The sequence below is a fragment of the Haliotis rufescens genome, unplaced genomic scaffold (assembly GCF_023055435.1).
Source record: "Haliotis rufescens isolate VD_foot unplaced genomic scaffold, xgHalRufe1.0.p SCAF_44, whole genome shotgun sequence".
Taxonomy (NCBI): domain Eukaryota; kingdom Metazoa; phylum Mollusca; class Gastropoda; order Lepetellida; family Haliotidae; genus Haliotis; species Haliotis rufescens.
This window is the reverse complement of record NW_025964157.1, coordinates 2,369,496-2,382,612: the sequence shown is the minus strand read 5'-3', so window position 1 is coordinate 2,382,612 and position 13,117 is coordinate 2,369,496. Positions and strand designations below refer to the sequence as shown.

Below are 13,117 nucleotides of genomic sequence, written 5' to 3'. Positions count from 1 at the left end.
ACATTCCCAACAATTCGGAATCTGATTGCTTCCACGGGACGACGGTGCCAGTCAGTTTTGAACTCTGATGATGGCCGTACAAGATATTGAGAGCAGATGACCTTTACCTTGAAAATCTACTGTTCCATGTGTGCCATTTGGAACCTGGGTCAATGACAATGATGTGCACCAATTTTGAACAATTGATTACCATCTGTTGATTACTTGTATGATATTTAAAATATATATCAAAAATCACTTTTGCATTTCTTTTTGTGTGCAGAGTATATATGCAGTGAAATACTATTTCTTGAACCAGTTATTGTGGAGGGCTTTATCTATTTGATTGACCTTATAACTCTAAAGGATGTTTTTGCTTGGACTCGAGTCATTCAGTTGGAATACTGATTCATATTACTGGTTGTCAAACATTTGCACCTTCTGAAGAATACTCAAATTGATACACGTTCATTCAAAAAAACAACTGAAAACATGTGATTAACATTTTATAGGTCATAGCCAGTTTGGTGACTGCATCAGTCATTTGCTGCAGACAACTCCTGGACTCTCGGACACATCACCGAGGCTATCAACTTACCTTACTCCAATGTTGAAGGAAGCCATTGGTTTCCTCTTCCCTGTCATCTTGTAGGGGTGGAACTGTCGACTGTGCCTGTCTTCTGTGATCTGAGCCATGTTGAGGTTCCTCACTGGGTGTCGTCCAGGGGGCTGGAATGGCAGGGACAAAGTTACATGGCAGGAGACCTGTGAAGATTCGGTTAGAATAGTTCTTCAGCAACCCATTCTTGTCGTAAAAGGCGACTATACTTGTCGTAAAAGGCGACTATACTTGTCGTAAGAGGCGACTAGCGGGATCGGGTGGTCAGACTTGCTGACTTGCTTGAAGTAGGTCATTGATCCCAATTGCATGGATTGTGCTCAAGATGTCAATCACTGGATTGTCTGGACCAGACTTGATTATTTACAGACCGCTGTCATATAGTTGGAATATTGCTGAGTGCGGCGTAAAACAACAAACTAAACCAAACCAAAACATGGCAGGACTAGCTACCAGAGGCTGTCCAACTTGTCATTAGTTAGTTTGTTGTGTAATGCTACACCAAGCAATATTCCCACGTCCATGTTGTCGGCTCTTATGACAAGCAACAGCTGCTGGCGACCACTCCAACTAGAATCAACTTGTCGAACTAGCAAATGATGTTTCACCAACAGAAATAGGATGGTTTAACATGGCAGCAAATAAATTAGCACCAGACAGCAGTTAATAGAATGAGCATCAATCCCAGCTGTCAGAAGCTGTAACATACGCAACAAGCAGGTTGATAAACTGTCATTGCATGTGACCACATTAGGGAATATTCCAGCTGTACGACCGTAGCCTGTAAATAATTGCATCTGGATCAGACAACCCAGTGATCAATATCGTGAGCAATGATACACGCTGTCAGGGTAAGCAACCAGGACAGAGAGCCTGTCAACACATTCCATTTGATCGCCTCTTACGACAAGCAGAAGTTGCTGGCGACCTATTCTAACTCAGCTTCCATACTGGGAGAGTGTTTGGTTATGGTGGACCTGCATGTACAGAGAGAGAATGGAGGAGTAAATTGTAGCACAATAACCGTCTTAACTCTTCAACATTGTGTCCAACTCTGTGAATCAACATCAGTGTGTATGCACTCAAACTACACAAACAGACTTGCTAGAACAGCCATTCTTTCCACATAATACACTGCAAGCCAGAACCATCTGTATCAATGGAGATAAAGAAACATAAAACAGCTACTGTGAACAAACGCATTGGATGAATAGGTTTTTGGGACTACCTGTCTCAATGACATGCCACCAGCAGAACATGTTTCTGGTTCAGTGAATCACTGTGCCCCATTTCATTTTCATTGCCAATGTTAAAGCTACGACTATTGTAATTCCTATTCCTTAAGAAGGAGTTATAACAGTCATAGAGCGAAGAGAATCGTAACTCCTACTCTTTAACAGTCTTATGACAGGAGGATGATCATTTTATGAAACAATGCCCAGATCAACTGATAGCAACCACATCAGGATTAGTTTCTGGAGGAGCAAGATTACACTGTATCTGCGACATATTGCCATCACAATACTTACTCCATCCATGGTATTCTGACTGTTCTTGTCTCCACTGACAGGCTTGTCATCAGTCATCCTCTTGTCACTGTTGCTGCTATTGCTTCTGGAATGATTAACTTTGGCTCGGTTTTCCAATCTTGGATCCCCACTGGGTCGTCTTTCACAGGTGCTTTGTGCTGCCTCATGTCCATCAGTTCTCGCCCTGTCGCTGTTGACCCTGTCAGTGTTGGACACGGTTGTGACAACTGAACGGAGGCTTACAGAATTTGTTTTAGAACATTCAACAGAACCATGCCTACTGTGTCTCTCCGATTCTTGTTCTGTTCGACAACCAGCATCAGATTTTTGTGCTTGTCTTGGCTTAACCTCACATACAGACTTGCCAGCTATTTCATTCTGTTTGTCTAGCAGAACCAGAGGCGAATGGTTTTTACTGTCCAAAGATTTCTGTAGATTCCTTACGGCTGTGTTGGGCAAAGCTGAACTGTTGCGACAAGAACCTGTATCCAACAGCTTGAAGGCTGGGGATATTCCAACACTTGTGTCCAGTTTCAGTGGCTGCAGTTTGGAGAGCTCCACCATTTCACTACTGTACAAACCAGGTATTTGGGGAAGGCAGGACTGTTTCAGTTTCTCAGCATACTTTTTCTCAAACAACAGTTGTGCTTTTGATTTTGGCTTGCCATCACCAAATTTGGTGGAATAACCAGCTCTTGGTTTAGGGACTTTAGATACCTTATCGGCAATGTCTGACATGCGGCATAGACTCTTATCAGTGAGCTTATCTTGCACATTTCTACTGGGTTTGGGTTTATCACTGTCGTTTTCCTGCATCCAGCGGCTTTTTCTAGTCTTTTCTCCTGATCTTGACCTAGTCTTGTCAGAAGACTTCTCTTTTGGATCACTATTTGTTTTTTGTCTGTCCTTGTCACTCTTCTTTGAAACGTTGTCAGCCATCTTAGACACACGTTTCAGTTGTTTCTCTAAGCTACTTTCCCTGGACTGGGAATCAAATTTGGAACTGGATCTTGAACTACCCGATGATCTGCTGGAATGTCTTGATCGCCCAGGCTCATTACTTCTTCCAATAGCATTACTGTGGTTGCGAGCTGTGTCTTTTCCTGAATCCTTACTCCTTTCACTAGTGTTTCTATGGTTACGATCTGTTTCTTTTCCTGATTCCTTACATCGTTCATTACTGTTACTATGGTTACGAACTGTCTCTTTTGCCAATTCCTTACTCCTTTCTCTGGTGTTACTATGGATATGATCTGTCTCTTTTCCAGATTCCTTACACCTTTCACTAGTGTTACTATGGTTTCGAACTGTCTCTTTCCCCGATTCCCTACATCTTTCAGTAGTGTTACTATGGTTATGAACTCTCTCTTTCCCCGATTTCCTACATAGTTCACTTGTGTTACTGTGCTTGTGTGATGTTTCTTTTCCCTTGTCTTCAACTGTCGCAGTGGTTCTTCTTTTCGATTTTCCCTGTTTAACATTGGTCTCCCTTGAATCTTTATCCAAACCTTTTGATTGACCCTTTGATTTCTTGCTCTCTGTATTTCCTCCTTTACTGAACTCACCACTCTTAGACCTAGATCTATGTTGCCTGCTTTTCTCTGGTGAGTTCCCTTTGGATGTAGTCTGAGATTCATGTTTTTCTTCATCTTTTCTTTCAGAAAAATTATCCATCACTTTTTCAGAAGTATCTTTTGTGTGACTTTCAGGATTGTCTTTGGTTGGTTTTGCATCTAAGCTACCACTTGAAGTTCTAGAATGTGACGGTGACCTAGATCTACTCGGTGACCTTGACATGAACTGCTGTGTTTTATCAGTTGCAGGAGACACCTCAACAGCATCTGTTACAAGCACCCCTTCCTCTTGTTTTTCAGTAACTTCATCAGATATATTCAGTTCATCACCGACAACAATGTTACGACTATCTTTGATGTTAGCATCTGGATCTAGATTAGGACTGTCCAGCATGTCCTGACTACTGCTGTCTTCCCCTAGCTTGTCACTGGAGTCGGCGGACCTCACATAACGGATGTCCTCTTCCTCTTCTTCTTGGTGCAAGACAGCCATGATGCTTTCTGAAAGACGTGAGCTGGGCACCTCTTGACTCAGCCTGCAACACATACCATACATGATTAAGCTGGAAGGGAATGCTTATAGGGATCATATATACTACAAAAATATTAAGGACCATTCGATTCTTTCATATTATAATAGTTAATCTGTCATATCAATATGAAAGAACTGAGTGGTCCTTAACATTTGTTTTAGTAGTATAGCTTGAATATTGCTGATTGTAGAGCAAACCACAAACAATCTTATGGAACAACTGACCCAACACTTGCAACAATGAATGTGGTATCAAAATTAATGGATAAAGGTCCCTCAGAATTGGATGGCTACTTTTTCTCAGAGGTCAATGACATCGGCAATCTGTAGCAATTTCAATTTTCAAGAATTCAAATCATGTGACAAATACATAAAAATACCAACTTGGACACTGAAACATATTCTTGAAAAGGTAGTAGAACAAACACTCTGAAGACCCCACTATGCACATACTGCAGAAGCTGTGAAGTCACTGAAGTGCATTGTGACTTGAGTATCTTATTGTGAGGTAACTCTTCCATGAATACTTGCAACATACAATGTATTGCCTCATGTACTGTGTCTCCTCCACTTACCCACCCACCCGCCATGTACTGTGTCTCTCCTCCACTTACCCACCCACCATGTACTGTGTCTCTCCTCCACTTACCCACCCACCATGTACTGTCTCTCCTCCACCCACCATGTACTGTGTCTCTCCTCCACTTACCAACCCACCATGTACTGTGTCTCTCCTCCACCCACCATGTACTGTGTCTCTTCTCCACTTACCCACCATGTACTGTGTCTCTCCTCCACCCACCATGTACTGTGTCTCTCCTCCACTTACCCACCCACCATGTACTGTGTCTGTCCTCCACTTACCCACCCACCATGTACTGTGTCTCCTCCACTTACCCACCCACCATGTACTGTGTCTCTCCTCCACTTACCCACCCACCATGTACTGTGTCTCCTACACTTACCCACCCACCATGCACTGTGTCTCCCTCCACTTACCCACCTACCATGCACTGTGTCTCCTTCACTTACCCACCTACCATGTACTGTGTCTCCTCCACTTACCCACCCACCATGCACTGTGTCTCTCCTCCACTTACCCACCCACCATGTACTGTGTCTCTCCTCCACTTACCCACCCACCATGTACTGTGTCTCCTCCACTTACCCACCATGCACTGTGTCTCCCTCCACTTACCCACCATGTACTGTGTCTCTCCTCCACTTACCCACCATGTACTGTGTCTCTCCTCCACTTACCCACCATGTACTGTGTCTCTCCTCCACTTACCCATCCACCATGTACTGTGTCTCTTCCACTTACCCATGCAGCATGTACTGTATTGCCTCCAACTTGCCAGGCTTAGGGACAGGAGCAGAATGCTGGTACGTGTTGACAATCTTCACTTCCGTCACATCAGCTGTCACTCGCACATGTCGAGGGGGAGAGAAAAGGGTTGCTGCGGAAAGGTTCTGAATAGCAAGATCGCTGTTCCTTCTCGACAGAGTCAAGAATCCAGGGGAGGGAGGCACAACAGGAGTCTCACAAGTTTTGGATGATGGTGTTTGTTGTGATTCCGGGCTTGCTAGTGTCTGTGTGTCAGTGACTGGAGAGGTAAAACTAGGCAAAGAATTGGGGGGTAAAGGTGAAGATGTGGATGATGAAGGTGTGTCTGGAGACCCTCCAGTGTCGGACCCAGAACTGCTGTGCTTACTCAGGATGGTCGGCAGGTGCTTGCTGTCAATCTCTCTAATGAAGGTTGGCAGGACTGAAATAAAAGTTCAAGATATGAAAGCCAACTATGTTTGTGGCCTGACTACAAAAAGTGTAAAGTCTGACGGAAATGTTATAGCTGAGAGACAGTAAGCACTGAAAAGCAGGATGTTAAAATTAGGCTTGTATACAATTCTTCTACTCCACATTATATTGAGAACCGTACCTATTCATGATATTAACATTATATATGTCCTTTTAAGCACAAAGCATTGTTCATATTTGTTATGACGGCACTATTAAAATAAGTAAAAACAACATGTTACTAAGAACCAATATATATATATACATATTATGATGGTGCTTTAAAGATGTCAGAAAGGTGAAATAGTGCAATAGTTTTCATATTTACGGTACACACACAATGAAATAGCTCAATTTTTAAGCTTACACCAATTTTCTGGAACCAATCTATGAATGTTTGTTCAAAACCCCTGAAACTAGTTAGAACAAAATATTTCTTCAAGACCCTGTAACCAAATACATTTATTCAACACTGGCAGTTATCCTGAGGAAGTTGATGCTATGTTTATAGGGAAGTACATATGCAGCATCTGCCTGCTGGAGTGTATTAGGTTGCTACACCAGCTGCAGAATACCTATATATGAAGTTTCAATACATATCTTACCGAGACGAATTTAGGGTGACAAAACTAAAAAAGAATGTCCCAACATTAAAAGGCCAAGACCAACACAAATGTAGAGGGAGAGATACCATTATTGCCCAGAACAAATAAGATGCATGTGGATCAGTAATGTGCAGTTGATGCTTGCTGTCTACTGCACCTGCCTGATGTCAGATGAAGACACTTCCACAAACATGTGATATCTGATGCTGACAAGGAATAGCCTACTTTCACCTGCCGTAGCTAACTGTGCCTGAAACTTGATCTTCTAGTCAGATTGTTTTCAGCAGGAATATGATTGACCAAATAGACACTAATTTGGTGAGATACTTTGACCAAAAGTAAGTTTACTAGCATTTACAAGTTTACAGACAAGTGGCAAAGTTAGTCAAAACTTGCCTGAATAATGAATAATGCATAAAGAGTTATTGCTAAACAAATTTTGTCCAAGCCCAAAGGACACCTTCCTTAGCATGGAGCAGGTTTACTTGTGCAAGTGCCTTGTATATATTCCCTGCTTCCTAAGCACCCATTAAGATAAGAAGATGTGATCCAAATAGCATGTGATCTATTGTGTGACAACATCATTGTCAAAGGCTTTTGCAACTTTCATAACTTTCATAGTTAAAGATGAGTTGACAGTACTACCAGATACCTATCTAGATTATTTCTCTGTCCTGCTACTTCTCTTCAGATGAGAAGAGGCTAGATGAAGCAAACATATTCTTTTATCAGTTCAAATATCACATGACACAACATACAGAACACAGGGAAGCTGTTTTCATATCCCCACGGAAAGATAGACATGTAGCTTAGTATACTGAATGAATTCCCATTACATGTTAAGTCTAAGGGCGATCACTGTGCATTATGGTGGGGCAGCCTAGTGGTTTAAGCATTTGCTCTTCATGCCGAAGACCCGGGTTCGATTCCCGACATGGGTACAATGTGTGATGCCCATTTCTGGTGTCCCCCGCCGTGATATTGCTGGAATATTGCTAAAAGCGGCGTAAAACCATACTCCCTCACTTTGCATTACGCTTCCTGCCTGCAAGGAGCTTGTTCAAAAATGCATGCTGGGAATGATAGAATACAGAGTCGAAAGCAAGAACACCAAGGTGTATATGTCCTGACAATATCATTTTTAAAATTATTTAAGACAAAGTAAATTATGGCAGCATGTGTTTGAATTAGGAGAAAAGAAATTATTCACAATAACTGAAAAAGCAACGTCAGCATAAATTTGTTCTATCCTCAGATGAGACGGATTGTCATTAACATTTGGGTAAAAATCATCTCCAAACGTCACTTGACTAATAAACCTTTGACCTGCACTTATAAGACACATTTCCTCACAAGATATGGGGTAACCATTTTGACAAATGTTATAAAACTCAACCCTAAAAGTTGGTATTTTCATTCATATCCTCAATAAATTTCAGATTAATTCCTGACAGTTTGTGGGTCAATATTATTATCTAGATTCTACAACATAGGCATGACAAGCAAATAAATATATTTCACCTTGGACAAAAGAAAAGTAAATTTTACATAACTGAAAATAAATTATACATTTTTACTGATAAAGAAAGACACAAAAACAAAAAAGAACATCAAAAGCACATTGACAACAACACGTAAGTACGAACATGAAAGAATTAAAACACAAAAAAACACTGGGAATTGCCCCAAACTTACCAGGACCAGAAGGTGAAAACAAAACAATAGAAACGTGGCTCAGTGAGGGTTACATAATGCATTGAATTATTCAAATGGCAGTAACTTCAATATTACTACTAACTGACTAACATACACCATGTTCCTTGAATACCAAGTTACTATCAAACAGAAGACGTTGAAGCACCTCATGGAGTTAATCTATCTCAACCTGTGTTATGCTTACAATGGTCTGGACAAGTTGGTTTTAGGCAAACTCGGCAGACACCATTGAACAGCTGAATTTATCGGCGGAATTCTTAAACTCAATGAATTTAATGTCATTTTAAAAAAATTTGATTTGTTACTTTTTTCAATACATGTGAGTTAGTGAAAGTTGTTTAATGCCGTAGTAAGCAATATTTCAGCTATTTATCGGGTCGGACTGTAAACACCAGGATTTGTCATACCAACGTGAGCAGGGCAGACAACTATTATCTGCACCCATAATGCATAAAATTCCCCAGCTGTCATCCTTAACAAGACTCCACACAGGATTTTATCACCAGTTTTCTTAGGAATAGAAAGAAGAAATTATCTGGGAAAATTGGTAATCGTATACGGACATAGAATGGCTTCTTAGCCAGTATTGTTGATCTGGCTCTTGGATTTGATCCAAATGCTGTCAACTATCATTCTTCAACTCCAGCACTATAGGTATTTGTGTTGGATATTTATTTCACATATCAAGGATGACAAGATGGGAAACACAAACTCGGATACAAATCAAGCAACATGGTGCATGTCAAATTGTAAGAAAAAGTATATCAGTTCAAACTATCTAGATAATATTTCTAAATGCAGCATGCACATTATGCTTCATGCAACAAGAGGCAAACCGTTATTGTCAAGCAGTTAACATGGTTAATATCAACATACAGGGCTGTTATGAACATTAATACACTATAAGGACAGGAATGCAACATCTTTAGGAAAATGAAAACACTACATTTATCATTATCATATTCAGAAACATAATATCTTAATCATGTTAGCAGATTTCAGTAATAGCAATGATGTGATGATTGTGAAAAAAGCATGATCAGGGCCTGTCGCTCAAAGCGATCTTAGCGGTACGACTATCGTAAGCCTATGTAAAGTATGGGAGTTACGATCATCTTAACGCTAAGCTCGCCTTGTGGAATGGGGCCCTGCTAAAATTGCTGGCTTGCGTGTCTCTTGCCTAGAAATGAGTCATAAATGTTGATATTCATATAAAATAGGCTATTGGGAACAATGTCCAGAAGTTGAACAACTCCATGCAATGCCATTAGTGTTCCTTAAACAAATGCAACAGCAAACATGTTAAAAAGGAAACAGGTTTTGTAAAAGGGCACCTGTGATGATGGTTGTCGGTGATTTAGTGTTGATGGCCTTTATCCATGACTTTATCTTACTTCGTTTGATTTTCTTGAGAATTGGACTTAAAAAGCTGTTAGAAAAACACTAATTAGTGCACACAAGAGTAGTTAGAACCGGGCACAACGGAACTTAGTCCATACAGACCTCACAATCATTTTTCATTTCTTCCTTGTTTGTATAGTATGTCATTTAATGCTAGGCTCGGCAATATTCCAGCTATATCACAGTGGCCTATAAATATTGGACCAGACAATCCACAGATTATTGTGAGCATCGTCACAGTACGATGTCACCAAGTCACCGAACCTGCTCCATTTGGTCGCCTCTTACGACAAGCATATTTTGCAGATATTTGTGTTATTAATAATCATATGTACAAGTACTAGCTGATCTTACTAAATCAAACAAAACAGACTAGACCCTGACTAGTGGCTCATGTCACAGACGGCTGTAAGACTTGAAGGAAGATCACAGACTAATTGAATAAGATTTCACATTTGACACTTGAGCAGAGAAGTACACAGTATCATGCATCAGTAGCATCGTCAAGGCGGTCAGATTCTCACAACGGCATGTGTCAAGCATTCATGGAGGGAAGTACATCGTAACAAAAGGACAAAATACTTCAACATTTTTTACACTGATAGTTAAAACAACAGGAGGAGCAGTTAACATTCACTGAATTATTGATGGTGAATACATTGTTTTTCAGTGTGTTCATAACTCTTCTATGAATTTTGGCGTTTTTAGATTATGCTTTGAATTGTGTTTGAAGAATGGCTGCAGTTTTCCCCATTCGTTTTTTGCAGAAATAAGTTTGGAGGTTCTATCATGTAGTTTGTTTGTTGTTTAACGCCGCACTCAGCAATATTCCAGCTATATGAGGCGGTCGGTAAAAAATCTAGTCTGGACCAGGCAATTCAGCGATTGATATCATATGCATCGATCCACGCATTTGGGATATGATGACATGCATCAACCAAGTCAGCGAGCCTGACCACCCGATCCCGTTAGTCGCCTTTTACGACAAGCATAGTCACCTTTTACGGCAAGCATGGGTTGCTGAAGACCTGTTCCACCCCGGATCTTCACGGAAATTCTTTCATGTGGAAAACAAAGAGTGTATAGTTGAGACAGTTGAAAATTGTGCTTGAACAAATCTTCATTGCAAGTGTCATGTCCTATCTGGTGAGGCCCTCCATTTTCTGCCATCGGTATAGAGTAGTGCATCACATGGCAGGTTAATCCTACACATCGCAGTTTTTGTATCCATTAATTTAATGCCTAGGTTCAAATAACATGTTATATTTTCTATTGGTACACTATCATTGTCCAAAATGAAAGACGCTAGTGGACCTTTGACAGCTTCTATTACTCTTCTGGTACTCAGTTAAATAAGAAACAAGGTGTCCCTTCTGAGAAATAAATTAACCATAATACTGTCACCATCATAACCTACATATTAAAAGTAGCCTCAAATCTACTCCACTTTGTCTTGGTAAATTGGGCAGGTTATTAAAAAAAAAGTGGTTGTATTTTTTTAAAATGACCTCCAATGAACTCCCTTCTTAAATTTTAGTCTAATAATATTGACCATTGTAGACCTGTGTCAGAGAAAGAACAGGATTAGCTGTGTTCCTCCTGGGCATAGCAACAAGGACATTTGAAAATAGAAGACCATCTTGAGGCCAACACTCCAGTGATCTAGAAGGTAGCAGCCAAAATAACAACCCATAAGGGTTAAGATCAGACAAAGCTAGAAAGGAGTTTTTAGCAGAGTCGGCTTTGTAAATTTAAATAGTTAAAATACAATGCCGATGGAGCAACAATGTCTTGTTTCCAGCAACTGAAGAATATACCTTTGTCACTGAAACAAAAAGTTTCACTTAAGTTTGTTTCAAAATTGAATAAGACTTCCAATTTAAATGTATTGAAGCCATTGATAACTATATACTTATTACTGCATTGGCTGCCCCCCTTAAAATCCTACCTTCATAAATTGTCAGGGACAAAAACAGGTTCCAACTCTAAATTGAGGATTTGAGAAAGAGTCTAAAATAAGCAATATTAAAAAAATTAAATTGGCGTTGGTGTTTGATGCATTCAGCTGTGTTCCAGTCATCTGGATGGTGGTCTGTAAATGATCAAGCGTGGACCAGACAATCCAGTATTTGACATCATGAGCATTGATCTATGCAACTGGGATATGATTACATGCATCAACCAGGTCAGCAAGCCTAATCACCTGATCCCGTTAGTGGCCTCTAACTACAAACATAGTCGCCTTTTACGGCAAGCATGGGTTGCTGAAGACCTAGTCTAACCTGGATGTTCACAAGTGATCATGATTCAGTTATCTATTGTCTTTCTCTTTCCTAAACCCACATTCATCCCTACAATGACATAAGTGTAGCCAAATGTAAGAGAACTGTCTGCTTGGAAACTGTGAACGTTCATACCATAAATGTTTCTCTTCTTCTATTTAGCTATAATGTGTGGTGGTGGTCATGAAATGAGTAGAAAGTAATTTATTTCTAGCAAGTTCATCATAATGTTTTAGCAAGTTCATCGTAATGTTTAGCAAGTTCATCGTAATGTTTTAGCAAGTGTATCGTAATGTATCAGTACAGAAAAAAACATATCGTGTACCTATCGTCACATAAAAACTCACGATGTACCGATATGGTTATGGTTTCAACAAAATCGTCATGTTGGCATCTCTGCAAAGATGGAGCCTACAACAAGCAATACACAGCTACGACACAGCCTTGCATGCCAGTGCTGCAGGGATCTCCTCTGTGCCAGCAGGGTGTATCAGTTAGTGGAACCATGGTGGAATCAGTGTGTATGCTGCTCACCTTGTCCAAAATCTTAGTTTTGTGTTGCTATCAAAATATATTACTGTATCTTCTGATTTCATGTTCAGAACACTGATTATAGTTGAAAAAAATAGCAATAGCTGAACAAAACATGTTTTCTTTCACTTCATTAATCTGATATTATGAATTAGGGATTTATGATCTGGACCTGATCAGAGGGCCGATTTTTGCCTCAAATCTGAATTGGAATTAAAAATTCTTTTCAGTTTGGCTGCCAAGGGCACTTTGTTTAGAATATTAGATACACGAATTAAAAATTCTTTTCAGTTTGGCTGCCAAGGGCACTTTGTTTAGAATATTAGATATCCCTGTAAGATTTTTAAATTTTCATCCCTATTGTTAATTGAGATGTTTGTTTATATTACACAACCCTGTATTCACCTTGCAGCAAGTGTTTATAAACAAACGACTCAAATGCTTTAAGTCAAAGTACCCAATACAATATACATCTGGGGAGCTATGGGCATGAATTGTCAACAACAAAAGTAGCAGCAGTAAATGGCTTGCTTTGCCAGATACATTCAATC

At 40.1% G+C, this 13,117-nt stretch overlaps 1 protein-coding gene across 1 annotated transcript in view; it reads right to left on the bottom strand.

The window, feature by feature from the left end:
* Positions 1 to 13,117, bottom strand: part of LOC124136061 — a 66,605-nt gene that overhangs the window by 19,479 nt on the left and 34,009 nt on the right. The window contains exons 15-18 of the mRNA XM_046501832.2: positions 9,687 to 9,781; positions 5,558 to 6,002; positions 2,128 to 4,237; positions 578 to 708 (exon numbers count right to left, since the gene is read on the bottom strand). Coding sequence (XP_046357788.2) covers positions 578 to 708; positions 2,128 to 4,237; positions 5,558 to 6,002; positions 9,687 to 9,781 — 2,781 coding nt within the window. The remainder of the gene's footprint in view (positions 1 to 577; positions 709 to 2,127; positions 4,238 to 5,557; positions 6,003 to 9,686; positions 9,782 to 13,117) is intronic.